Genomic DNA, 27,312 nt, shown 5'->3' with positions numbered 1-27,312 from the left:
CGGCAAGGGGCAGCGGGCGTAGGCTCATACGAAGGTATGAATGCTGCAGACGAAGATAGAGGCGGGACTCTCCAGGGTGCATGTAGGCACCGTAAGTACATGTATGCTAACTGCATGGTTGCAGAAAGCCTTCTGGTTTGAGCCCCCTGATTCAGGCCCTGGCTACAGGGCAGCAAATATGCCAGGCTGCGTGAGATGCACAGCTACAGTGACAGTGCCGATGCTGTGTCTGTATTTGGCGCTCTCGCGGTGCCGAACTTTGTTGATTGATCCTACCTCGAGGCAAATCAGATAGGCATATCTAGTGGCCCTGGCGTAATCACTATCGTCAGAATTACGGTACGCCTCGCACGAAGCTCAAGCCTTCGGTCCCTCATAACTCGAAACCGCCACTTAACTGGGCAAAGATCCAAAATCTGCCCTGGTCGAGCGGTCAGCAAAGGCTTGATGGGACTTTGAGGGCACTTGTCAGTCCGGCTCTCTGAGCCTCTGTCGGGTACAATCAGCCTATCTCAACCATCGGGCCTGCAAGCGGCACTTGCTGCTGATCTATAGACTAGTCAGGCCAACCACCTTGAACAGTGCCAGCCTTACGGCTATGTGGTGGTCTAGACATGGGGACATAGAGTCTTGGTTTGCTGGAAGCCTCGCGTGGCTTTTGTTGCCTTTTTAGCTCTGTCACCGAAAAGTCCTAGACCGTGGTTGGGTAAGAGCTTGGATACTGCCTCGAGAAATCCCAGTTCCTGAGCCAAACTAACACCCTCAACGCCTGCCAAGTTTTACAAGACTTTGGCAAGTCGATCACCGTTGGCTTCTCCAGCATTGAGGTGGGCTCTCCTGTGACGCCAAACTTTACATACGAAACCTTCACAACACCCCTAGGCGATGCAGCAGACCTACAGGAGGAAGAGTCTTGTCCGTTGCAGGGGGAGGGGGGGTGAACTAGAGTTGGTGTGAGGCTCACACTCTTTCCCTTCTAAGCTCTATGCCATCCCGTCCACTTCCCGTACCCAGCTGAGATAGAAGTTGCGCAACAGACCATAGCTCTTACATGGGATTGACGAAGATTGCATCCGGACGAGGGAGGGGGTGAGCCAATCGCGATCCTTCACGCCACAGGCGTGTCTACAGTCGCGAAGCTCGCGCCTCGGTGTCGAGGTAGAGTGCATAGCGCATGGCTCGGAGGGGTGTAAGTGCCATGCAGCATCATAATGGGGAATTGTGAGGAATACAGGGGGCGGAAGAGAAACGAGGGGGCGAGAGGCAAAGGAGGTACGAGTGAACTCTAGCGGTCACTCTGATGCGGGAGTGGGTGCTGATCATTTTGCCTGCCGGAATTTCGGATTTATAGGCTGGCCCATCTTTAGCTGTGAGACAGAGATGCTGAATGGTTTTGCTGAAGGTACATAGTGTTTGTATATCGTTTGCCAGTGGGCTGGGAGATGTGATATCTTCACCGAGCTCGTTGTTATCGTTGGTTTTGTGGTTCTTAGTCTCCGCGGAAGATGAATAGTCAGCAGGTCATGATCATCAGACGTTCCACTTCCGTTAAATGTCACATGACTGATGCTTAGTTGAGGTCTTCACCGCCATAGACTTCACATTGTGGTTGACTTTTGTATACTTGAGAACAACAGCCCCTGTGGCGGTTCTTCATGAAAACCACAAAACATGTCGATAGTTTATCGTGATATCACGTTGTTCGAGAAGCGAGCTTTCAAACAATTACGCCACTTCTGTGTGATGCCGTTCGAAACTGCTGGGATCCAGACGCCTGCTTTAGCGAGCATCTCTGCTTACGAGTCACTGTGACTCATTGGACGCCTCGGACTTGGCGCTCGGAAGCCATTCAAGTACCTCACAATTCAAGCCAGGATAATCTTGACACTACATGTAGGCATAGGGAAAAGCTCAAGTTGCGTTTGACACCGGGGATCAGAAACCGGCATTGGTGTAGGCTAGGGATCCCACGGCGGGTGACAGGGTTACGATGCGATTTCGTTGATTCTAGATTCCACATTTTGTCAGCTTGTCAGCACGATGGCGCCGGGTCTGGGAGAGGAGATAGGCTTGCACACCTACTTCCCCTTCTTTCGATCTGTCGTCACCTATTCTGCAAGCCAAGACGGCAGTGGGATCGTGATGGCTTTTCCCTCGCCGTGACTCTGCTGACATGAGAATTCGGCCGTTTCATGATAAGAATGGAGTCATTACGCGGCATGATATATAGAAGTGCTTGTGAGTGGGCTTGAAACACTGGCAATGGTGTCGCTTTTTGGGGTGCATAGCCTACCATGTACCTCACAGGAGGAGAACCAAGATTGCGTAGTCGATGGAGGGGATATCTTACGTGAGAACTCTATCCATCGCCCGGCTTGTCAGTCAGCCACAAACTTGCCCAGTCTCGCAAGGCACTTGAGCAAGCATCTAGCTCTGCGGGATGTCGATCACAAGACCCAAGCTACCTGTATGGGGGCTTTTTCGTAGAGGCACAGGCATCATGGATGCTGACAGCTTATTTGTGACAGCTCAGGACTCGCTCAATTGATGTGATCGTGACACAATGGTGATGAGGCGTCAAGCTGGGGTTATGACAGCGCAATCCAATCAAGTTCAACTTGTCACACCTCGGTTCTTTGCCTAACGAGCGATATCTCTGTTTGGTCATTATTCCAGGAGTTTGATATCAGTCTTCTTGAAGCCGCGCGCTTCGTTAAAGTGAGATGTGTAGATGATGTGATCACGTTGCCTTGGCCACGTATGGAGAGAGAAATAGCCGTAGCAAGACCAGCTCGGGATTTCGGGTGATGAATTTGAGGCGTGGCAAGCAGAAGCTTTTCCTCTCATGCAGTGGCGAGTTGTAGACGGAATGCAAACCCCTTCACAACGTGCGCCTTTGAATCCCTAATTCAGTCTATCACTTGAGTTGAGAGATAATTCCAAGCTGGAATATGACTTTATCTCTATAGTTTGAGGACATGACATTAAGAAAGAATGTCATAGGTCCATGGCATAGGAGCTGTCATACAACCATGGATAGGAGTGCATATTTCATCAATGGAACTTAATGCTGTAACTATACCCCTGAGGTGAAATCAGAACCGTTCATCTTCCTAGACTGCTGCAGCCTGCGAGCTGAAAACTGATGTTAGACAACCCGACTGACTCTCTGTTCTCCGAGGGCGAGGCTTTTCACCAATCATCACATGTTGAGTTCTATGGTATTTCAAGCAGAGCTTGGTCGATAGCGACAGTTGGTAGGTCAGTGGCCGCATCAGCAATCAGCATCGGGTGACAAGCATACCGCAAGACCATATCAAAATGGGCAGGTAGGTTATTGAGAGAATTCAAGAACAGATTTCTCATCAAAATATTGAATAATCCTTGGTGTCTAGAGACCAAAGAGATGGGAACCGAGCTAAACGTACTTATTGAGATTGAGCTTTGGGCACTGCCATTGTGAATACAAGATATAGACATGTGCATAACAACTAGATGAAAATACTCCATCCACCCTTTTAGTCAACTCTCAAGGTAGCCTGAGACTTGAGGTTCCTACTGCTAGAGCCAACGTAAATCGCGTACTCTCCGCTTTCAACCTTCCACTCTTGTCCGACAACATCCCAAACACTCAAATCTCTCCGTCTCAGAGGGAAAGCTACGTCAGCTTTCTCTCCAGGACGGATCACAGCCTTCTGAAACCCACGCAACTGTCTAACTGGCTCCCCAGCTGCTTCGGGGAAGGAGATGTACATCTGGGCTACTTCGGCGCCTTGCAGAGAACCAGTGTTGGTAATGCTGGTCGAGACAGTTGCCACAATATCCCAGAGATCCTCGCGGCCACCGACTGCCTTGTCTCCAGTCGCGAATCCGCTGGTAAGCTTGGAGGAGGCTTCAACCATGACATCTGAAGAGTATTCGAAAGTGGTATAAGACAAGCCGTATCCGTAGTCGTACCGAGGCGTGATGTTGTACTGGTCAAAGTACTTGTAGTCGATGTAGTTGCCATCCGAATAATCCAAGTTCAACTCCGTCTCACTAATCATCGTATCCGGGTTATAGTCGCTCTCATTCTTAGCAATAGTGTGGACGAGTCTACCAGAAGGGTTGACTGCGCCGAAGAGAACGTCATCAATTGCGTTGCCGGATTCTTGGCCCAGTGCTCCAGCATACAACACACCGGTGACGTTCTCGTGCTCAACCCAGGCATCAACCAAGCGAGGACCAACAGTGTTTATCACTACAATGGTGTTGTTACAGACGTCGGCGACGGTATTCACGAGCGTGTCTTGGCCGGCATTGGTCAACTCCGTGCGGTCGGCACCCTCGCCGCCCCAGGCATTGAGGAAGACAATGCACGCATCCGAGTCCTCAGCCACTCCAGTGGTGGACTCGGTGAGCTCGGTGCCGGAGCCCTGCATGCCGCTGAAGGACGTCTCGGAGGTATCGTTAAGCCACCAACGAAGCATGAAGCCATCCTTGGCGGCACGTTCGTTGAAGAGCTGAAGCGGCGTGGACAAATATGCCAGCGAGCCCATGGCGGATCCTCCGACTACAGCCATGTGGCCTTGCATTGTCGAAGGTTCACCGTCGTAGACGCCAAGAGCGGTATTTGCGCCCACGTATCGGGGGCCAGCATGGAAACCGAAGATGCTGATGCTCGACTTGTTGACCAGCGGGAGCGCGCCTTTGGTATTCTTGAGCAAGGCAATAGACTCGGCAGCGTATTGTCTCGCCATCGCGCTGTGGTTACCGCGGTTGTCAACGCGGTCCGTTACGCCCGCTAGGCTGGGATATCCGTTATCCTGCCCCAAGTGGAAGTAGCCCATCATGTTGCGAATCACCATGTCGTCGAGTCTTTCAGAGCTGAAGCTGCCGTTGGTGAGGCCCACGCCCAGCGTCTCGTTTGACCAGTAGCTGCTCGAGGCGAGATCCATTCCTGCGTTTGCGGCGTTGATACCCGTCTTCTGCGCGCTAACATCGGCAGACACAATGCCAGGGAACCCGAGCTCAACTTTGAGATACTTGGCGAGGAGGTCTTGGCTCTCGCACGAATATGTTCCGTTAACCTTGTTCATGGCACACATGGCACCACCCATACCATTGTAGACTGTGTCGTAGAAGGGCCAGAGGTAGGTCTCATGGAATGCCTTGTCACCAATAGTAATGGTGTAAGAGCCAGAGTCGTCGGAGGATGTCGTGCCATTCGTTGTAGTGTTTGTCGACGATGTCTGCCGAGCCGTCAAAGTCGAGTTGGTCGATCCACCAGGAGGAGATCCGCCTCCTCCCATGCCGCCACCACTAGAGCCAGTGCTCATGCGATTAGTCTCTTGCTCGTTGAGGATGAAGTGCTTGGCACTAGCTGTCACACCAGCAGATGACATTCCCTTCACGACTGCGCCGGCCATAATTCCAGCCTGATAGCTGTCCACGCCGTACGTCTCGCCAGAACGACCGCCCCAAGCCGAGCGTCCGAGAGGTTCCAGTGTAGGTCCGTAGGCCATGTTGATACCCTTTCCCTTGAATTCCTGGCCAACGCCATGTCCCTGGCCCTCTGCGGCTGCTGTGTCCCATGTCATGGCCATCGCCAAACCGGCGGGCCATGTCGTGACGTAGAAGTAGGTAAGAGGGTTGGTAGCGGAGTCAAGGTTGTGTAACGCGGTCCAGTTGCCTCCATCACCACCTGCAACAATTGAAATCTTCTCCTCGGTCGTGAGCGTAGATACAAGCGCCGACGCCTTGTCATAGGCATCTTGCCAAGCTCCTAGCTTGACTGTTGACATATTTGTAAGCGTTTGCTCATCATCAAGTAAGGAGGGCACATTCAAGAGACGAACCCGTGCCAGAACTCAGGAGCTGCTCTTTGTAGTTGGCTGAAGCATCTTCGGTCAAGGTGCCAGTCACAAAAGTGAGTATAGCTAGAACCCAGGCGGTTGATGGGCGGTACATCTTTGGAGAAGGTGCTGTCCCACCTAAGAAGTAGAGCAGGGAGGATGACTCGGGTGTGTTGAAAGGGGCAATTTCTCGATTCTGCAAGACAAATGTGTCAGAGACAAAAGAATGACTTAGGCGATGACCACCAACAGATTAGCACCTATACCCTAATCAAGCTCGGAGTTCAGCTCTGTATACTTAGACAATAGTTGCCAAGACCCAACTCTTATACCAACCGCCATGATACCCTTTGCTCTACTGCATCGGTTTTTCTTCGGCTCAAGCAGTCACAAGACATGGGGAGGTAGCCAAAAAGTGGTGCAAAGCTTACGACGAGCCATGTCCACAGCCCCGTTGGAGGTCGGATCCAGGCGCCGGGCTCGGTGAGCGTGACTGCCGGGGCGGCTACAAAATCCGAGGCTGCGAGGTTGCCTTTTGCCCTGGTCGGAAATTGTCCGCTTGTTCCGTTGTATGAGAAAAATGAGTAGGTTACGGGCGTCGGGCAAGACAGGTATTAGTAACCCCAATAAAGAATGGCATGGACGGCACCAGTCCATCGCCAGAAGCTTTGAGCATTCTGGCCTCCTGGAGACGCGTCCTCAAACGTACAGCGTCCGCTTGTCATCCAACTACATAGAAACGCCGAGGACTCTATCACAGGAAAACCACGCACTGCGGCTTGCGAAAGGGTTGAACTCCACACCGAGAAAAGGGGCAGCGATTCACGTTTGTGACGTGGGTTCGGCCCAATGCCGACACCGATGTGCAGATCCGATGAACAACGCAGGCGATTGAAACAATACAGAGCCAGAAAGCCAATTCCATTGGAGGCTTCTCCTGTCAGAACGGAATTTGTGGGCTCGAGTCTGAACTTCCTAGGTTTGCTGGATTGTGGGCGAACGTCGGACCGGCACTTGGGGGTGGGGGTTCCACGTGTCGGTGCCTACCGATGACCCAATGTGGCCCAAAGTTGGTCAAACTAGAGATGGTATTTCGTGGTCTCATCTCTTCACATGTATAGGAAGCTTGTTTCTTCCCATCGGCTCTCAAAGTAGGGATCGAAGCTAAATGCTGTCTGCCCACTCTAATATAGTTGTTGCTATCAAGCTTGCAGCTCATGCTAGGATCGTCACTGATTCTTCCGAGCCGAAGGACCTAAGAAAACAAGCCCTAAGTCTCGGACTTTGCCATGACCCACTCATATAGTGACACATAAGGCGATCACTTGACAACCTTGAAGTGCTTTTGATCCAAGAGAATAACGACATCGGAAAGTGGCCTGGATTCCATTTGAACGCCCGACTAAACTCTTCCATGCAAACGACGACTATGGGGCCAAACGGTGGTAAATGTACGGAGTAAGTAGTTATCTCCACTCAGTCTGCCTTCCACAGCCGGCCCTTGAGTTCTGTAATTCTTACGAACAACGAATATCTGGTCATGTTGAAAGGTTGCTAGAATTCAGGGAATGGCCGGAATCACTTAATATCAAATCGATGAGCTTTGCCTGAAATAGAAGCTAAAGTTAACTACGAAGACTTCATTCATAGATGACCAAAACCGACTACCCATGCTTAGAAGTACGTCAGACAGTTTATTACTAAACGCAAAACCCCAGACACTATACCTATATATCTTCGTACGCCGTCAAATGCTTCCGGTCCATTCAGTTCTCCCGGAATATCTAGCTTGTTCAAATGCAGTATTTAGTTCTTCTCGTTGCTCATCAGTCAGCCTTGACCTGTGAAGGCCCAAGTCTCGATCTCGTAGCGTCCCTCCGCTCCGAGCAAGTAACACGGAGAGTTTCATTCTGTCAGCGCCCAGCAACGTCGTGACGAGGCAAATGTCTAGCGGCGATAACCCATCAACGTTCCGCAAGTTGGGATCCGCACCGTACTTCAGAAGGAGTGATAACGTCTTTGTATCCTTTGCGCCACCCTCAACCCTGAACCTTGAGTCGACATGATGGTGTAACGGCGTATTTCCGGCAGCATCCGTGATATTGGGGTCGACTTTCCTTTGGCAAAGGAGAAATTGCACTAGCTCTGCGTTATCGTATGCAGCTGCTTGATGGAGAGCATGAAGCTCCGCAGCTTCGTGTGTCGTCAATGAAGAGCCTGCGTCAACAAGAAGCCTCGCCATATCCACGGTCTTTTCGTGCGCTCGCATTCGACCGGTTCCTAGTAGGAAGTATAGGGCGTTAGCTCCGTGAGAGCTCACGGGGTTGTAACCCATCGTCGTCTGCAGCGCTAGGCAGGGAAAGCTGGCGTTATATTCGTCGCAATAGTCCTCCACATACGGCAGCGAGCCATAGTTCCCTGCATCCAGTCCCGGCTGCACTACTGCCCTCTTGTTGGGGCCCACGCCGGCTTTGTGGTTCAACAAAATTACAAGGACATCTTCCCTTCCGCACAATGCCGCCCAGTGCAGTGCACTCATGTCGAGTCTCCGTGGCTCCCTCCACCAAACCTGGTACTCACAATGCTCACAATACCGAAAGCATTCGTTCGTCCATTGCAGCGGCATTGTGTGATCGTCCGCATCTGCATTTGCGCCGTTTTCCAACGCAAGCTTCAGGGCCCGGACGTTGCCCCTTTTCGCTGAGATTAGCAGAGCTGAAGAATGGTTCTGTTCCGCATCCCTCCGATAGAGCACAGGCGTGATAAGTTCGTAGAGTGCGCGGCACGAAGCTGCCAAGTTTGCAACGTCTCGCCAAACGTCAAAGCGAGGAAGCATGCAAAAGGGGCACATCTTTTCGGTCTCATATGGTAGACAAGATGACTCCCAATACTTTTCATAACCGAGAGAAACCTCTTTGGCGTACAAATCGAATAGTGCATCCACAATGCAGAGGATAATTTCAGAGGGCAGACGTCGTGTAATGCCAGGGGCATTCGGCTTAGCTAGCGCATGGTGATATCGGCGCTTTTCTTGTGCATCGCCGTACAGCGGCACATGGCTCCATACACATGGACATCCGAAGAGTGCCGGTACCTTTTCGTTGGCCGTGGCGGGAAAATCTAGTCTAAAGATCAGCTACGTTCCGACGATGCCGGTGGGCATGGTGAGGATTGTGCAGTTGGAGCTGACTTACGTGAGTGGGCCATTCTGAACTCAGGCACTACAAGCCAAGCATGGAATAAGTGTAAAGACGAGCGTTCTATAGCAATGATTTCTATTATATCGCAACTTAATGACGAACGTCGTGATAACGAGTGTGGTGATGAAGAAAATCAACGCTTACAGGAGTGAGAATAGAGAATTCCACCATCTCCTGAGCGGAAATGCCATCACCATCACCGAGAGTCATTGACGGAAATTTTTTCGTCTCAGTTGCCGACCCCTATTGCCAAATCTCCAGGGTACGCCTGCATGTCATTGCAGAAGCGTTGGGCAATTCTAGAAACCGTGTCATTTGGCTGTCAGAGTTCAAGGGACATTCCTTGTTCAGTGCGTGGTGCAATGCTGCTTACTCATAAACTTTCGAATCATGGCATGAACGGTCCGGAGCGAACTCGGAGGCAACGGTTAGTAACTGCAATTTCAAACACGACAATTGATTATATGTCGTCACTAAAGGGTCTCTTGGCCAAATTTCGGAAGAAATGATGAGCCACTCACCTTAGAATGAACAGCACGTAACGTTGGTTGCGTAACAGTTTATTGCTCAGAATCTATCGATTGCTTCGATGACAATATCACATCCACCACAGTTCTCAGCGATAGTTAAGGCCTCCAAGAACACATTTGATTTTAGAATTTAGATCGAATACTTCAAAAACCGCGCCAATTCGGGTGTCCAACTGCGCTTAGGGTCATCGAGGGCTAAGCCAAGTCCGTGTCCTCCCTCCGGGATGATGAGCACTTGCGTTGGCCGCTTGTAGACTGCCATGGCCTCCGCAAACATGAGCGTGTTCTGCACAGGAACAGTGGTGTCACTAAAAGTATGGAACAGGAAGGTTGGCGGGGTGGTCCCAGAGACACGATTCTGCGCTGACAGCTCGTGCTGCAACTCCGCGCTCGCATTGGCGCCAATGAGGTTGTCTCGCGAGCCTTTGTGCGTGTAGTTTCCCTCAAGGGTAATGACGGGGTACGCGAGGATGCCAAAATCAAGACCAGCCTCCGGGTTGGTGAGTGTTACGGCAGAGAGATGACCGCCTGCCGAGAAGCCCCAAATCCCGAGTTTGGTGGTGCGGTTCTGCGCTCTGATGTACTCGAGGGCGTCTAGTGCCTCATTTTGTGGTGTTGGATAGAGCGGTGCCGTTGCGTTTGAAATAGTAGTGTAGTCAAGAACCCAAGCATCAATGCCGAGCTTGTTCAGGAACCCCGCAGGAATGTAGCCCTCCTTTGATATGGACACGCGGGCATATCCGCCTCCGGGACAAACGAGAACTCCGGTACCAGTCGAATTCTCTGCCGGGAAGTATGTGATTTGCGATGTTTTGAGTCTACAGAATTTGTTAGAACGAAGTATTTATCAACGTGTGTTCCGATGTTCTTACCTCTTCACAAGTCTTTGGGCATCGAGAAATCCATCGCTGTTGACCTCCGTCGACATTACGACTGCACCACTGAGGAGAAACCCACAGGCCAATGCTAAAACAGACTTCATATTTCTTAGCTGCGCCAAGGACAGTATATAATCAGGGATTGTGCGTCTTAGCTCACGTCTTACTACAATAATCGTTCAGCCCAGGAACGGCCACTAGATATATACCAACAACTACCCCGGGTACCCCGCGCAACGCGGTGTCGACGTTCATACCTACCGACCTATGAGCAGCTACTCCGGTTGTCCGGCCCCCATGTTTTGATTTGAATGCTGCACCTCGTCATATCAAAAACCGAAAGACTGTTACCTCACATGAACCTTGGTGAAATCCACCAATGGGAGCCTAGCACTAGTCTACCAGAGCACATCGTCACCGGCGCGCTAGAGGGTGCTTCTTAGAGTGGAATCTCTCGCGCTTATCCCATGTTAGAGTTGTGGGTCAAAAGCTGGGGTTCGCGCAAAGTAATAACGATTCGATAACTTCTTTACCAACACTTTTCGGCGCGCCTACCAAGCCCCAGGATGAGGTATTCATGAGGAGATGTCAAATGCTATCCACGCTAATGTCGAAATCACTAACAGGCGGCGACCTGTGAATTTTGCTCAATAGTTTAGAAGGAGCTCTAGACACCCTTTCGATTATAATACCGATATTTGTGTCACGTAACAGGGATAGTAATCGTACCTCATAAAGTACCCGTTACGTACTAAATCATATATCTATCTCGGATATCGTATATATAGACCTTTTCTTTTTATTTATTTTTACTTTAATAATTAAGCTACTTTTACTATACTCTATATACTTATTATTACGTACTATAACTCGTAATAGTTATAAGCCTAGTTCTTAATTAAGACTTTATATTATAATAACGTACTTATTAATATAATTCCTACGATCTTTTTAAAATAACTAACTTATTTATACCTACTTTAACCTAAGCTAAATCAACTAGTTATAATAATTAAATTAAATAATTTAATATACTTTATATTATAAATAAGGGCGTTAAGGTTTAGAAGTACGTTAACTTAGACGTTTTAAATTTTAACGCATTCCTTAACCCCTCTATAGTACTTACTTCGCCCTTTAAATTCGGATAATTAGTAATAACTTATAATAAAAAAGAATTACGAGCTTACTAAACCCGTTATAAAGCATTTAAAAACGACTAAAAAAACTAAGAAATCCTTTATTAATAGCTTTTAAATATAACTCTTAATACGAACCTTTTAACTTTTTTAAATATAAATAACTTATAAAACTAAGCTAGGTTTCTTTTTATAAAACTAACTATATTACTTACTTTACGTAAATAAATCTATTTTTATATTATATTTATTAAAAAGATTTATATGCTCAAGAGTATTTAAAAATAATAAGAGCTCGATACTAAATATAAGTAACTTATAGCTTATAAACGTAATATTATTAATACGTATATTAAAGTCCTCGCTTAGTAATTAATAAAATTAGTTAACGCTATACTATATAAATACGTATTTTAAAAAGCTACTAAAAATAGCGCTAAGTTTAGTATATAGCGAATTATTAAATATTTAAAATAGGAATTTATGCCCCCCGAATTAGTAATAAAGAATATAGTTCGAGAGGAATACTAATAAGCCCTTAATAAAATAAAGACCGGAATTAACCCCTAATATTAATATAAAAAGTAATAGTTTACTTATTTCTAAGCTAAAACGTACGATATTTTAAAAATTATTAAAAAAATTACTATACTTAACTTCTTAATTATAGTTAAGTCTAAACTTAACTTTATATAGGGCTAATATATATATAAGACTTTTAGTAAATTAATAGCTTTTAAAATATATACGAGGACCCTTAAGGAGATTACGTATATATTTAGCTTAGTAACCTAGGACGTATATATTAAGTAACTTTTAAGTTAAGGAGGGGCTTATTTTATTTTTACTAAACGCTTTAACTTAGTTAATAACGTAAATAATAAGGGTAATATTATATACTTTTATAATTATATATACTTATAGCGCCCTATAGCGTATTAAAAATTAAAATAAGTACTTATAAACTAAAACGCTAATAAGTTATTAATATAAATACTAAAGAGCTATATAAAAGAAGTCCTTATTATTATTAAATTAAGTAAATAGAAATTACTTTATAATAAGCTTAAGAAAGCTAGTTAACTAAAGAACGATAGAACTCCTAAAAAACCTAGGTTTTTTAAAAGATCCTCTAACTAACTTATAGTAAGCTTATTAATAAATTAGGACGAGGGCTACGTAGTTATTATACTTATAAAAAGTTAGGACTTAGAAATAAATATAATTTTTAGTACCCCTATAAGTAGCGCTTACCCTTTTTTTTAAAAATATAATAATAAATAGTTATAAAATAATATATTTAATTAATAATAAGAGCTTATTTAAACCTAAGAGTTACGTATTATTAAGTAATAAAAACTATATTAAATTAGGAACTACTATATTATTTATTATTATACGTAATACTCGTATTATAAAGGGTATTTTAAACGGACCTAAGGGAAAGGGAACTTATAATTTAAAGTTTTAAAACGTTACTTATATTAAGGGATTTATATTAATATAGTTTTGAAAACTTTATTAAATAGAAGCGTACTCTAGTACTACGGTCTAGATTATATTTTATAATAAGGAACGCTTTATAAAAGTATTATTAAAAAGTAGTTTATTTAAAAGAATAATCTAGTCTTTTTTAAATATAAGCTCTTTTAATCCTATTTTTTTTATAAACCTTAATTATATTTTATAAAGCCTAGTTAGTATTATACTATTAGTTAGCTACAGAAAATTCTATTACTTATATTAATATACTTATAAGAGGTCTAATAGTGCGCTCTTTTAGTACTTTAAAATAAGTTATCTCGGACCTAATACTTTTTATTAATTATTATATAAAACTCGAGGTATATATATTAAACTTTTATTATAAGTTAAGTATAAAATATATATATTAACTAAAGCTAAAATAATGGTTTTAAAAGGACTATTTTTAAAAAGAGCTTTATAGTTATAGTACTATATATACTAAGATCTCTTTTATTTCGAACTATTTTTTAATAAATAATAATATATACTTATAGTTTTTAATAAATATAATAAGTAGCTTAGGGGGTTCTTTTTAAAAACTAAAATAGAGAAAGAAGTACTTTTCGTATTATAAAGCCTTAAGGTAGCGATTTATTATTAAAAAGGGACTCTAATTTACCTTTTTAAAAGTAATAATAAGACCGCCTTTTTAATTATAAATATTAAATATATATATAAAATATAGTATAGCGAGCTAGGAATTGGAATAGAACTTCTATTTTTATATATAAAAGAACCCGTAAGTAATGCTAAAAAAGTAAGTTAACTCGTAATTACTAAAGCTTATAAAATACGCCTTTTTATAAACCTCTTTATAAATTTATAAAACGAAATAGTATTAATAATAATCTTTATTTATAATATTACCTTACGAGAGGCTAATAAAAGAGATTTACTTATTATAATAGAAATTAATTAGTAAAAGTAGTATTAACGCTAATAATAAACGGGTTACTAAGTACGGGATTCTAAACTAATTACCCCGTATTTTAATAGCCTCTATATATATAGTTACTAAGTATACCCTTTTTATAAAAATCATAAGAGGGGTATATATTAAAAAGAGTTTAAAATACTTCCCCGCGGGTATATAAAATACTTAGTTAAATATATATTAAAAACGTATAACCTATATAAAGTTTAAGTACTTATACTTAAGTAAGTATTTATTATAAAAAATATTAAGTTTAATAAAGAAGTTTTTTATAATCCTATATATAAAGAGTAAGCTATTATAAGCGAGTAAGTAAATTTAATAATCTAAGAGATATAAAAACTCTTTAATATTAATAATAAGTTAGTTCGAGTACTTAGGGAAGTAAATTTAGACTTCGGAAATACTAATACTTAAAATAATTTTATAGTTAAGGATAGTATTATTATTAGATTTTTAACTATTTAGGACGCTAAGTAACTAATAAATATATTTTAAAGTACGGTTAATAAGGCTAAAGAGGTTAATATAATCTTATTATTATTATTAATTTTTAAAATAACCCCCTTATATAAGCTTAGGGGTAGGAGTAAAAAAGGGGATATAATAACTAAGTTATAAACGGCTCTGCGTAGTTTATAATCCTTTTTATAAATACTTATATATATTATAAAGGTTTTTAAGCTTTTAATTCTTAACGGCTCTTAGTAAAATACTAAAGTATATAATAAATAAAGTATTAATTATAAGGAAGTAATTCTTAACGCTAAAATTAACGTTAATAAGGAACCTTTATAATAAACCTCTATTATTATATAAAAACAGAGTTTATAAAAACTATTTTATTAAGTACTAAGTAAAGCTCTATTAGGTTTTAAATATTTAAACCGGGCCCGCAAACCTCTATAACGCTTCAATAATAATATTTTTATAATACTCTTATATTTAAATATAAAAAATAGCGACTACTATAACCATTTCTAGGACTACTTTTTTTTTTTTTTTATACTTAATTAATAAAAAGCTATAGAGAAAAGTAATATAAAATATATAATACTTTATTAAATAATAAAAAGAGTAGTTTATAAAACCTATTTAGAGCGCTCTAGAGGAGTTTAAAAACTACGACTTACTAAAATTAATTTCTAGAGCTTATTAAAAAAATTTATTAATATTAAATATCTCTTATTATAATTATAAAAGTTATTTAGGGACGCTATAAATATAAAAATAAAAAAGCTAAGGGATATTAATATATAAAAAGAAGTTAATTGTAATTTTAAATAAGGGATCTTATTTTTATTAAAGTAATTATATATTTATAAATACGACGTTAATAACGAGGTTAGCGAGGTAAAAGTACGTATATATATAAGGGGGGATATATAACTACTTAACCCCTTATAAAATATATACGCTTTAACGTTTATTATAAAGGCCTTTAGGCTTATAATAATAATAACTACTTAATTTAACTTTAAAATAGACTAATATAATATTATTAACGTATTCCTTAACGCGCTTTTTAAAAGCGAGAAGTTAGTAATTATTAAACTTTTAGAGGGATATAAAGTTATTAATAAAATAAATAAACTTTAATGCGCTCTATATAGCTTTTAAAACTTATTAATTCTCTAGTTCTAAACTTTTACTTCTATACTTTATAATGTAAATATAATATATAGCTACGAGGAGATTTATATTTATTAAACTATAAATAAAAAAGTAATATTAGTATTTTACGTTAACGACTTTATTATTTTATATTATTAAAACAACTAAAAAGTAGCTTAAGGAATCATTAATAATATAAAAAAATATATTAACTTTAAAAAAAATAGACCGATTAATTATTTTTTTAGAATACGGATTTTATAAAACCGTACTATTTATAAGGTTTACCTTATTTATAACGTATATATTAAGCGAGTTATTAAGTACTTTAACCTTATAAATTTACTATATTTAGCTACCCCTCTTCCTTAAAAAGAGTTTAAACTAAACGAGGGGTAAGTAATAAAAAAGGAAATAAAGAGCTACTAAAAAAAGGTTAGGAATATATTTCTGTTACGAAGGTAACTTTGTTTACCTTATTATTCGCCTTATTATCAATATTACGTAAGCAAACTATATACCATATTAATCTACGATTTCTGTAGATTATTATAGGTATTGATTATGTAAGCAATACTGCTTATATAAGCTTACGTGAGCAATGGAAAGTACTGGAAGATAACTGAATAATCTGGAATTTACTCGAGGCGGAATTACGTACTACGATTACGCATTCACTTACGTATATGCTTATTAATTATATCATAATTAATAAGCAATGGAATATTCTAGTAGGAGGTTTTTATGCCTATATGTAGGCGTGTATTTGCCTACCTAGACCTTTCGTTAAGCAAGCAACTTCTCATATAGTAATTCAACTATATTACTCTCTTTATTACAAAAACCTCTTTTATATACGCTTATATCCCCTTTATTCATATATTCTTGCTTCTATATGAATATTCACTTTTTATATTCTTTATAAGAATATCCCGCATTACCTCGTTAAAGCTATACGTGCTAGAGGTTATGAGCCCAGTTATTATATAACTGAGGTTTTATTTACTTAATTGAATATTATTCACTTATCCGAGCTCTTCTATTTTTATTTACCTATATCATACCTATTATCATTTAGGTATATGCCTTTATCCGGTATATGCATATTCATATATTGAGATATCTTACTCCGCCCAAAATCACTTTTTCGAATTCGAAAATTCGAAATCGACCTTTATATTTAATAAAGGATTTATATATATAAAAAGGCAGACGAAGTGTAAGTCCTTTTTATACTATATACTTACTTTTATTAAATATCTATTTATAAGAAAAAGAAGTCAAAATAGACTTTTTCTTATATATATTTTTAGACTTAAAATAAGTCTATTTTCAAGCTTAAAAACAAGCTTGAATTCTAAGCTTAAAGTAAGCTTATTTATACTAGGAACAATACTAGTATATATTTATATTATATATATTCTAAAATATATATAATGGCGGATATTATTAAGGCAATTACAGGCTGCCTTATGCCTGAAAATCAACGCCTAAAAGGTAGTCAAAATTGGACTACTTGGCTTTCTACTCTTCATATTTATCTTCGACTTTTGAAATTAAATACCTATTTCGAAGTTGAAAACGAATATGAAAATATTACTGAAGAGCAAAAAACCCAATCCTTATTATTAATAAGGCAAAATATTCAACCTGAGCCTCTTTCACTTATTTTTGATCAAATTGATCCAAAAGAGGCTCTTAATACCCTTAAAGCATCCTATGAGGGTACAGGACCAGTTCTACGTCAACAATTATACCTCGAATTCCACGCTATTAGATTGGAGCATTTTAATAGCTTAAATGAGTTTATTAGCTCATTTAAAAGCTATATTTCCAAATTAAAAAGCGTAGGAGCTATTATTGAGGATATAGACCAAAAAACGGTCTTTATATCAGCCCTAACTAATATCTTTCCGATTTGGGCTGATCGTCAAAGGTCTAATCTAAGACTTAAAGAGCCCCCTACTTTAGAGGCTCTTATTACGGATATATTAGACGAAAATAGGAGAGAAATCGATACTCCTATGTCTAATAATACTATTAAGAGTAATAAATACTCTCGAAATAAGTATAATAAGTCTAAGACTTATTATAAGCAAAATACCAACCCAAATACCAACCCAAATAAGCCCTCAAATTACCCAAATAAGCCCTCAAATAAGCCCTCATATCAACCCAAACCAAACCAACCCCGAAACCAGCCCCGAAACCAACCAAACCAGCCCAACCTTTTTACGAAAAACCAACGCCCACATGGAGATTTGAACCCTCAGCCCTTACAATCAAGGAATTATATGGTTAGTGGTTCCGACCACTATACCATAGACCCACTTAATGAAAATTATCAACCTTTTCTCCCTCATATATTACCTAACTCGACTCCAAATGATAATTTGGGCCTTTCGGGAGAAAATACTAATAATTCGGCTAATATGGGCACAAATACAACTGAAAGGTGGTTATATGATACGGGTTCAACAGTCCATATTACTAATAGTATGGATTTATTCGAAAATTTCGATAATAGGGACAATTTACCCCCTATTCGAACCGGAGCTGGCCCAGTTTACCCACAGGGTATTGGGGACTTAATTTTACCTATCTATTTACGGGGTAAAATTATACCTATAAGGTTAAAAAATACCTTATATATTCCAGAATTCCCACTTAATATCTTTTCAGGTATATTACACTACAAAAATGGTGGATATATTGAAAAGAATTATTTAGTGGATTCTGAGGGCAATGTATTTGCTTATTTGGATTTCAAAAGGCATGGATTTTTCCTTAATATTGCTTGGAAAAATCGAAGGCCTACTACAGGGTACCAACAAAACGATTTGGACCCTAAAAATCAGTATTTGGATCTAAAAAATATTTTAGAATCCATTCAAAATTCTCTTCATAATATTACTATTAATAATAGTAATATAGAGAAAAATACTGATTATTTATCTGAAAATTCAGATAATCAGGCCTATTCAATCACCCAGGAATGGCACGAAAAATTAGGTCATCCTTCTTACCCTTATTTATTAAAAACTGCGAAAATAACTAAGGGAATTCCTTTAGACAAATTAAAGGAAAAAGACCTAAATTGCCCGAGCTGTACTACAGCTAAGTTAACTAGGCAACAGCCTAAAATTAACTATAATCGGGCATTATTTCCACTAGAAAGGGTCTGTATTGATACAGTTAAAATTACCCCTACTACTATTAGTGGAAATAATTACGCTATTCCGTTTACGGATGATTTTACTGGTTTTCGAGATGTTGAATTCTCAAAAACCAAAGAGAATATAATTAATATTCTCAAAAACAAACTGGAATTTTATTTTAACCAGTTTAATTCCTACCCTAAGTATATACGCTTAGATAATGGTACGGAATTCAATATAGGGGAATTATTACCCTATATTAACGAAAAAGGCATTATTTTAGAGCCTTCAACGCCCTATACGCCCGAGCAAAATGGTATAGCCGAAAGGACTAATAGGGCCCTTATCGAAAAGGCTAGAACTATTTTATTAGCAGAGAAATTACCCCTATATTTATGGGACGTAATTTTGAAAGAATTAACTAAATTAGTTAATTTTACCGCTAATATACGCCTTGAAAAGACCCCTATGGAGGCTTTTCTCGATTATTTCTTCCCAAAAAGAAATAATAAGCCGGATTTATCTAATCTAAGAAAAATCGGCTCTAGGGTACTTATTTATTACCCTACTCAAAAGCGAGTCACTTCGAATAAAATGTATACCTATACTCAAAATGGTATATATTTAGGAAAAGAAGGTAATAATATATATGTTATATATTGCCCTTCTAATCCTTTTCGATCTCGATTATTACGGACTTCGCATATTCGATTTATTCAAAATAATAGAATAGAGGGGGTAGAAAGCGTAAATCCTCCTTTATATTCTAAAATTTTTGATAAAATCGAAGATATTCAGGAAATACCTTCTAAAATAGAGGTATTAATTCCCAAATTATCTGAGGAAGAAAAATCTAAATATAAAGATTTTACTCAGAGTATTACCCTACCTCCAGAGCCTAATACACTAAAACAGGCTCTAAATAGCTCAGAAAAATCAGAATGGTTAAAAGCTATATATTCTGAGCTAGAGGTTATTATTAAAAAGGGTACTTTATTAGCTATAGACCCAAATAAGGTCTATAAAGCTAATAAAAATCCACTATCTACTAGATGGGTCTTTAAACGAAAAATCAATATTAATACTGGTAATATTGATAAATATAAGGCCCGATTAGTAGTTAGAGGCTTCGAACAACAGTATGGAGTCGATTATTTCCAAACTTTTGCTTCTGGAAGTAATCCTACTACCTATAGGGTACTTATAGCCCTATCTGCCCCTTTAAACTGGCATATACACCAAATTGACGTTATTGGTGCCTTTTTAAATGGGGATTTATTAGAAGAGGTATATATAGACCCTTCTAATATACCTTTAACTGAATTTTTTGAAAAATACCCTAATTTAAATACTATAAATTGGGATAAATCAAAAAATCAGTTATTACAGCTTTTAAAAGCCTTATATGGGCTCAAACAAAGCCCTAGACAATGGCAACTAAAGCTGAAGTCTATTTTTAATAAAATAGGCTTTTTACCTCTAAAATCCGATGAGGCTACCTATTTCAACCAGGATTTCAAAAATCCTGCTTTTATTGTTACCCACGTCGATGATTTCCTTATATTTAATAAAAATATTAAATATATAGAGGAAATTAAGGGTAAAATATCGAAATATATCGATATTAAAGACCTAGGCGAAGCCTCGAATTTCCTAGGCGTCAAAATTACTAGAAATCGGTCTAATAAGACTATTTCTCTCTCTCAAAGTCATTATATTAAGGAAATTCTTAATAATAATGATTTTTCCGAAGCTAAAATCACTAATATACCTATAAATCCGGGTATATTAAATAGTGATTTAGGGAACGAAAAAGATGACTATTTACCTTCAAAAGAGCTATTAAAGACCTACCAGCACCTAGTAGGATCTTTAATGTACGCTATGGTTGTGACTAGGGCTGATTTAGCTTTTTCAGTCTCTTTCGTCTCCCAATACCTCCATAAGCCCACTATTTACCTACTTAAGGTAGTAAAAGGTATTTATAGATACCTTAGTGGCACTATTCACTATAATATTACCTATAATGGTAATATTGGGCCTGTAGAATTAGTAGGCTATACTGATTCTAACTGGGCCGGGTGTAAAAGTACTAGAAAATCAACTTCTGGGTACTTATTTACACTAAATGGAGGTCCGATTAGCTGGAAGTCTAAAAAACAGTCTACTATAGCACTTTCTACTACAGAGGCTGAATTTAATGGACTTCAGGAAGCTATTCGGGAAGCTATTTGGCTTCAGAATTTATTATCGGAAATAGGTTATCAAGTTAAACCTATTACTATTAAAACCGATAATAATGGGGCATTATCTCTTGCTTATAATCCTGAATATCACCAAAGGACTAAGCATACTGCCCTATATTATTATTATACTCGACAGGAAGTAGAAAAAGGGAATATTAAAGTAGAATATCTCCCTTCTACTATAATGCCTGCCGATGGGTTAACAAAACCCTTACCTCGGGTTAAACATAAGGAATTCGTTAAGCTAATAGGCTTAAACGATCCTAATAACCCTATTTAACCTATATTATACCCCTAATATAGGTATTTATTTTCCTTATATTTTTATGAATACTTTAAGGAAAATACTCTAGGGTACCAAAAGATTGTTCTAGGGTACCAAAAAACTATTCTAGGGTACTAGAAATCTACTCTAGGGTACTTGGTTAGCTATTTCAACATAGCTAATAAGGCAAAAGAGGGAGTGTTACGAAGGTAACTTTGTTTACCTTATTATTCGCCTTATTATCAATATTACGTAAGCAAACTATATACCATATTAATCTACGATTTCTGTAGATTATTATAGGTATTGATTATGTAAGCAATACTGCTTATATAAGCTTACGTGAGCAATGGAAAGTACTGGAAGATAACTGAATAATCTGGAATTTACTCGAGGCGGAATTACGTACTACGATTACGCATTCACTTACGTATATGCTTATTAATTATATCATAATTAATAAGCAATGGAATATTCTAGTAGGAGGTTTTTATGCCTATATGTAGGCGTGTATTTGCCTACCTAGACCTTTCGTTAAGCAAGCAACTTCTCATATAGTAATTCAACTATATTACTCTTTACTACAAAAACCTCTTTTATATACGCTTATTTCCCCTATATTCATATATTCTTGCTTCTATATGAATATTCACTTTTTATATTCTTTATAAGAATATCCCGCATTACCTCGTTAAAGCTATACGTGCTAGAATTTTATATAGTTATTATAATTAAACTAAACGTTACTTTTATTTATTTATAATTATTACGGTTCTTAACTAACCTAAGCGTAACTTATATTAAAATAATTAACTATTATATTTAATATTTCTATATAATAAGATATTTTACGCTTTATTATAATAATATACTAAGTACGTAATTATTACTTTTAGCTAGAGATACTAGCTTTATAAATAACGAGGTAATATAATAATTATCTTAAGGATATATAATATTCCTTTTTAGTAGCCTAATTTAATAAAAATTAGTACGCTAAGCGATAGTTATAATATTAATTACTAAAGCTAAGCTTTTTTACCTTAAGGAAACTATAAAAAAGACTATAGCTCTAAAGCGCCTTTTTAAAGATATTACCCTTAACTTAAGAAAAATATAGTTAGTTAATTATAATAATTAATAAACGATTCGACTTATTATAAAGGAAAAAGAAAAAATAGTTACTCGACTTTACTATATTGATATATAAAATATATAATTAAAATAAAAGCACGCTAAAAGTAGCTTCGAGGTTATTTATATATTAATAAAAGATATATTAGTAAATAGACTTACTAAAAGCTTTTTATAAACTAAGTTCGAATATTTCTATATACTTCTTAACCTTTATAATATATAAAAAGCTATTATAAATAGCTAAAATAATTAAAAATGATTAATTTAGGCTATACTTAGAAAAATTTAATACTTAAAAATAAATAATAAATAGAACTTAGAGTACGGCCCGGAGGCCTAAAATAAATAAAATAAAAACCTCTTATAGCTTAAAGGCCTAAACTCTTAAAATAACCTTATTTTATAAAGTATATATATATAAAAATAAGACCTAGGCTTATACTTATTATTTAAATTTTTAGTTTACGAAGTACGTAATTACTAAGAGTATAGTATTATTAAAAAAAAGGGTTAGTATATATATTAAAAAACGCGTTTTATATATTTTAAAGTTTATAAAGCTAGGAGTAATAGGGGTAATAATGAGTATAAGAGCTAGAATAATTATTAAGTTAACGACTTAGAGTATAAAAATAAGTAGTATAATAAGAGGTTAGTTATAAATAACTATAATAAATATAAAAAAGGACCGGGGGTACGTATTAAAAAAGTCCTCTATATAAAAGCCGATATAGTTCTTATATATTTTTTAATTATTATTTATTTAGTAAATAATATTATAAAGCTTAGTAATATCTTATTAAAACTATAGTTAGAAGTACGCTTTTTAATAATAAAAAAGGATAATATATTTATAAAAAAGGGAGCGCTATTTATAATAGCCTCGGTAAGGGCCTAGGCTATTAACTATAAAACGACTAATATATTAATATACCCCTTAGTTAAATAGCTATTAAAATAATATATATACTAGCTACTACTTTTTATAAAATAATAATTACTATCCTTAGGGTTAGTATATTAAAAGGTTATTTTAAAATAAAATAAGTACTAAATCTCTTGTTTTTTAAGAGCCTCTTTTTTAAGCTTTTTAAGGACTAAATATACGTTAAGTAGGCTTAAAATAGTAAAGAGAACTATATTTATTATAAGGGGTATTTTAACTTCTTAATATTCTTTTTTATTTCTTATTACCTTTTTAAAAAGAGCTAGTTTTGCGTTTTTAAAACCCTAAAATAATATTAAATATAAACTCTTAAAATAATAAGTATATAATATACCTTTTTTAAAAAGCTTATTATCTAAACTAGTCTTATTTTTATTTTTAAATTTTAAAGGGGGGATAAATAAAAGCTCGTTAAAGCTTTTATTATTATGATTATTTTATTATTACCCTTATTATAATTATTAAAAAGAGCCTCGAACTTAATAAAGTTCTTAGTATTTTAATTAATAGCTTTAATATCCTCTTAATTAAAGAGGGAGAGCTTAATAGCCGGGCCTTAATAAGTAAATAAGAAGTTATAAAGGGGGGTAATAACTTAAAGGGGCTTATTAATATTATTACCTATTTAAACTCTTAGTAAACTATATAATACGTATATAAAAAGTATTATAAAAATTGCGCAAAACTTATTATTATTTTTAAATATATTAAATATTTATATTTAAAATAAAATTAATAAATAATTCGATAGTATAGGTGCGCGCGTATAATAAATAGGGGTATTTATAATAACTATAAGAAGTTAAAAAGAGAAAGAAAAATAATAGCTAAGTAATACTATAAAAATTTAGATATATATAAAGTAGCTAAGTAGCCTTGCCCTTAGTAATTTATATATTAAAAGTAATAAAATATATAATATTCTAAGTTAGGATTCTATTTATTTTAAATAAAGAGATATATTTATAATAAACGTAGTTTAAAAAACGTATATCCTTTATACTTATTTTTTTATTATTTATATTTCTAATACGTATAGCTTTAACGAGGTAATACGGGATATTCTTATAAAGAGTATAAAAATTGAATATTCATATAGAAGCAAGAATATATAAATATAGGGGAAGTAAGCGTATATAAAAGAGGTTTTTATAATAAAGAGAGTAATATAGTTAAATTACTATATGAGAAGTTACTTGCTTAACGAAAGGTCTAGGTAGGCAAATACACGCCTACATATAGGCATAAAAACCTCCTACTAGAATATTCTATTGCTTATTAATTATGATATAATTAATAAGCGTATACGTAAGTAAATGCGTAATCGTAGTACGTAATTCCGCCTCGAGTAAATTCCAGATTATTCAGTTACCTTCTAGTACTTTCCATTGCTCACGTAAGCTTATATAAGCAGTATTGCTTACATAATCAATACCTATAATAATCTATAGAAATCGTAGATTAATATGGTATATAGTTTGCTTACGTAATATTGATAATAAGGCGAATAATAAGGTAAACAAAGTTACCTTCGTAACAATATTTAACTAAATTAGGCCTTTATAAGGGCATTTAGAGATTCTATCTTAGGTATAATAGCTCCCTAGTAATAGTAATTAAGGGGTGTATTACGTAATAGGGATAGTAATTATACTTTATAAAGTACCTATTACGTACTAAATCACGTATCTATCTTAGATATTATATATATAGACCTTGTCTTTTTATCTATTTCTACTTTAATAATTAAGCCACTTTTACTATACTCCGTATGCCCATTGCTGCGTGCTATAACTCGTGATAATTTAGGCAGTATGTAACTAGAATGAGAGCCGTTATGCCCGCACTTCAATGACACATAAGATTCGGTGCGACTAGGTCTATGAGCCAGCTATGGTCTATGATCAAAACCTCCGTCTAAAAGCTTACGTAATTGACCAGGCGGCTGTGGACCACAGCATATTTAGGAAATCTTGCTATGCTTAGTTATGTTGCTTTGAATACATCTTTGAGAAAGAGCAATGCTAATATGTCAAATCCCTTATGATAAATAACATGTGAAGAGAAAGTGGCGCTCAGGCACACATAATTACATGTACTGATCAGTGCAAAGATCAAATGCCTCACTGGGACAGCAGGCCCAAGCCAGTGTGCAAGTCCCTAATCATACGTCTGTGAGGGGCCTCAGCCGCGCCACCTGTGGTAAGCACAGTTGCGTTTCTAATCATCTCGACCACCTTCAGGATGTCCTCTTGTGTAACAGCGTTCTCCTTCTTGACCCAGCCCAACTCAGCAGGAAGGCGCTCGTTCTCTGCAAACCACATATTAGTCTACAGTTGTCTCAAGGAGCTATGTTTGATGTGTCTCTTACGGAAGAAGTATTCGACCAGTGTCTTGTTGACGGTTCCGGCGGTCATATCGCCAAAGACAATGATGGGGGCAGCGACCTCGCCAAGACTGAAGTTCTCCACGGTTGCAGTGAAGGTGTAGTTGGGGTTGAAAGCTCTTGAGGTGACCTGTCGCGCCAACTTGCTGTTGGCAAGCTGTTGCGCATCCAGGGTATCCTTCGTCCAGTAGGCTCTCGACTCGTCGAAGATGGATTGGTTGAAGACATGATTGTTGCCAAAGGCAGCATCGGTGCGACTGTGGGCAAGGTGTTAGTGTAGTCCAAGTCTGGATATACTCGTCACTCCTTAGCTCGAACAGGAAGAACCAAAGCCTGGATGAGTCGAGGCATTATTCTGCTTCAGACGGGCAGAGCTTAAACTTACCTCAAGCTAGCATCGTGCTCCAGGACATTGTGAACGTTAAGTTGGTCCCTATACATGTTGAATTAGTGGTGCGTTGCGCCAAGACTTCAAAGGGGCTTCTTACAGAGTGAAGAATGTGGCATTGGGTTCTGGATTGGCAATAAGGGCCATGTTAAACATCAGGGTTCCAAGATCGGTCCCGAAGTTGAGGCCGTCCTGAAGACCTTTCACAACAACGTCCTTCGTCAGGTTCTTGCCGTCGTGGGATATGAAGCCGTGGTTGGCCAAAGTGTTCATCATTGGGCATGGGCCACGGACTACATAATTAGCACTTGAAGCTTAGGTTTGGTTCATCAGGATAGTGTACTCACAGTCATCAGGTCCAGCAGGAGTCCACTCAGTGGGGGAAGCTCTGCGGAAGTGAGGGTTGGCCAAGTGAGCAGCAGCCAGGTGAGGATTGGCTGAGGCCACGCCAAAAGCAGCGGTGATGAAGGTGAAAGACTGCTTCATTTTGAGTTGGTGAAGATTGGTGTCAGTTTGAGGAGCTAAGAAACGAATGAAAGATGAGATGATTGCTGTCTGTTGCCAATTTTCTTCCGACGAACCCTTCTCACGGTCTCATATTTATATTCAATAACGCCGAGAGCTCATTACACATACATCTCTCGCCCCCTATATTCATTTCCGTTTTATCCAGAGGTGACCATACATCATGACGGCCAGCCCTCTCCTCACACCGGGGCTATGTCGTTTCCCGTCCATTCGCCCCTGATTCAGAATCATGCCAACATATCGATGTCCGCAGATCGTCCCGTCCGAACATTTCGGTATCGCTCCAAACTCCCCATCTACAACTCCACGGGATATTCTGAGAGCCAATCAGAGATTGTATGATGACCATTTTGCATGGTTGTCTTTGCGGAGGTGGTGGGTGGCTACAGGCATAGGTGCATCTATTCCCAGTGAAACGCGGTGCCGCTCAGGCGTTGCCGAGCTAGCCTATACGCGGAGACAGTTTTACGATACGTCATGGCGACCTACCACAGCGTACAACACCAAACATAAAGACGCTCAAATACGCGGAGTTTGGAAACGAACTACGAATTCTCAACAGAAATACAACGACACCGCCCATTTAGAGAGCTCAGTCGAGC

The 27,312-nt window shown here is 38.1% G+C and overlaps 6 protein-coding genes across 6 annotated transcripts; 1 reads left to right on the top strand and 5 right to left on the bottom strand.

Annotated features, from left to right (window-relative positions):
• Positions 1-2,040: 2,040 nt before the first annotated feature.
• CLUP02_16090 (uncharacterized protein) lies at positions 2,041-2,548 on the top strand (the record flags this gene model as incomplete). Its single annotated transcript, XM_049295014.1, has 3 exons — positions 2,041-2,139; positions 2,308-2,467; positions 2,529-2,548. The coding sequence occupies 3 exons, from the start codon at positions 2,041-2,043 to the stop codon at positions 2,546-2,548; spliced, it is 279 nt and encodes a 92-aa protein (XP_049152161.1).
• A 119-nt stretch (positions 2,549-2,667) lies between these two features.
• Positions 2,668-3,275, bottom strand: CLUP02_16089 (uncharacterized protein; the record flags this gene model as incomplete). The annotated part of the gene is made up of 4 exons (XM_049295013.1): positions 2,668-2,842; positions 2,922-3,019; positions 3,083-3,135; positions 3,167-3,275. 4 exons carry the CDS (start codon positions 3,273-3,275, stop codon positions 2,668-2,670), a joined length of 435 nt encoding a protein of 144 aa, XP_049152160.1.
• A 243-nt stretch (positions 3,276-3,518) lies between these two features.
• On the bottom strand, positions 3,519-6,373 carry CLUP02_16088 (beta-glucosidase; the record flags this gene model as incomplete). Its single annotated transcript, XM_049295012.1, has 3 exons — positions 3,519-5,773; positions 5,838-6,030; positions 6,266-6,373. Coding segments are annotated over 3 exons (2,556 nt in total), but the record flags the coding sequence as incomplete, so codon positions are not given.
• A 1,208-nt stretch (positions 6,374-7,581) lies between these two features.
• On the bottom strand, positions 7,582-9,244 carry CLUP02_16087 (uncharacterized protein; the record flags this gene model as incomplete). Its single annotated transcript, XM_049295011.1, has 2 exons — positions 7,582-8,970; positions 9,179-9,244. 2 exons carry the CDS (start codon positions 9,242-9,244, stop codon positions 7,582-7,584), a joined length of 1,455 nt encoding a protein of 484 aa, XP_049152158.1.
• Positions 9,245-9,694: 450 nt separating this feature from the next.
• Positions 9,695-10,546, bottom strand: CLUP02_16086 (endo-1,4-beta-xylanase B; the record flags this gene model as incomplete). The annotated part of the gene is made up of 2 exons (XM_049295010.1): positions 9,695-10,382; positions 10,437-10,546. 2 exons carry the CDS (start codon positions 10,544-10,546, stop codon positions 9,695-9,697), a joined length of 798 nt encoding a protein of 265 aa, XP_049152157.1.
• A 14,985-nt stretch (positions 10,547-25,531) lies between these two features.
• CLUP02_16085 (uncharacterized protein) lies at positions 25,532-26,668 on the bottom strand (the record flags this gene model as incomplete). Its single annotated transcript, XM_049295009.1, has 6 exons — positions 25,532-25,719; positions 25,780-26,051; positions 26,113-26,127; positions 26,180-26,227; positions 26,283-26,475; positions 26,530-26,668. The coding sequence occupies 6 exons, from the start codon at positions 26,666-26,668 to the stop codon at positions 25,532-25,534; spliced, it is 855 nt and encodes a 284-aa protein (XP_049152156.1).
• Between the last annotated feature and the right edge of the window lie 644 nt (positions 26,669-27,312).

Source organism: Colletotrichum lupini, chromosome 9, assembly GCF_023278565.1.
Source record: "Colletotrichum lupini chromosome 9, complete sequence".
Lineage (NCBI taxonomy): Eukaryota > Fungi > Ascomycota > Sordariomycetes > Glomerellales > Glomerellaceae > Colletotrichum > Colletotrichum lupini.
The sequence above is the reverse complement of the archived record's forward strand: the minus strand, read 5'-3'. Positions and strand labels throughout refer to the sequence as shown.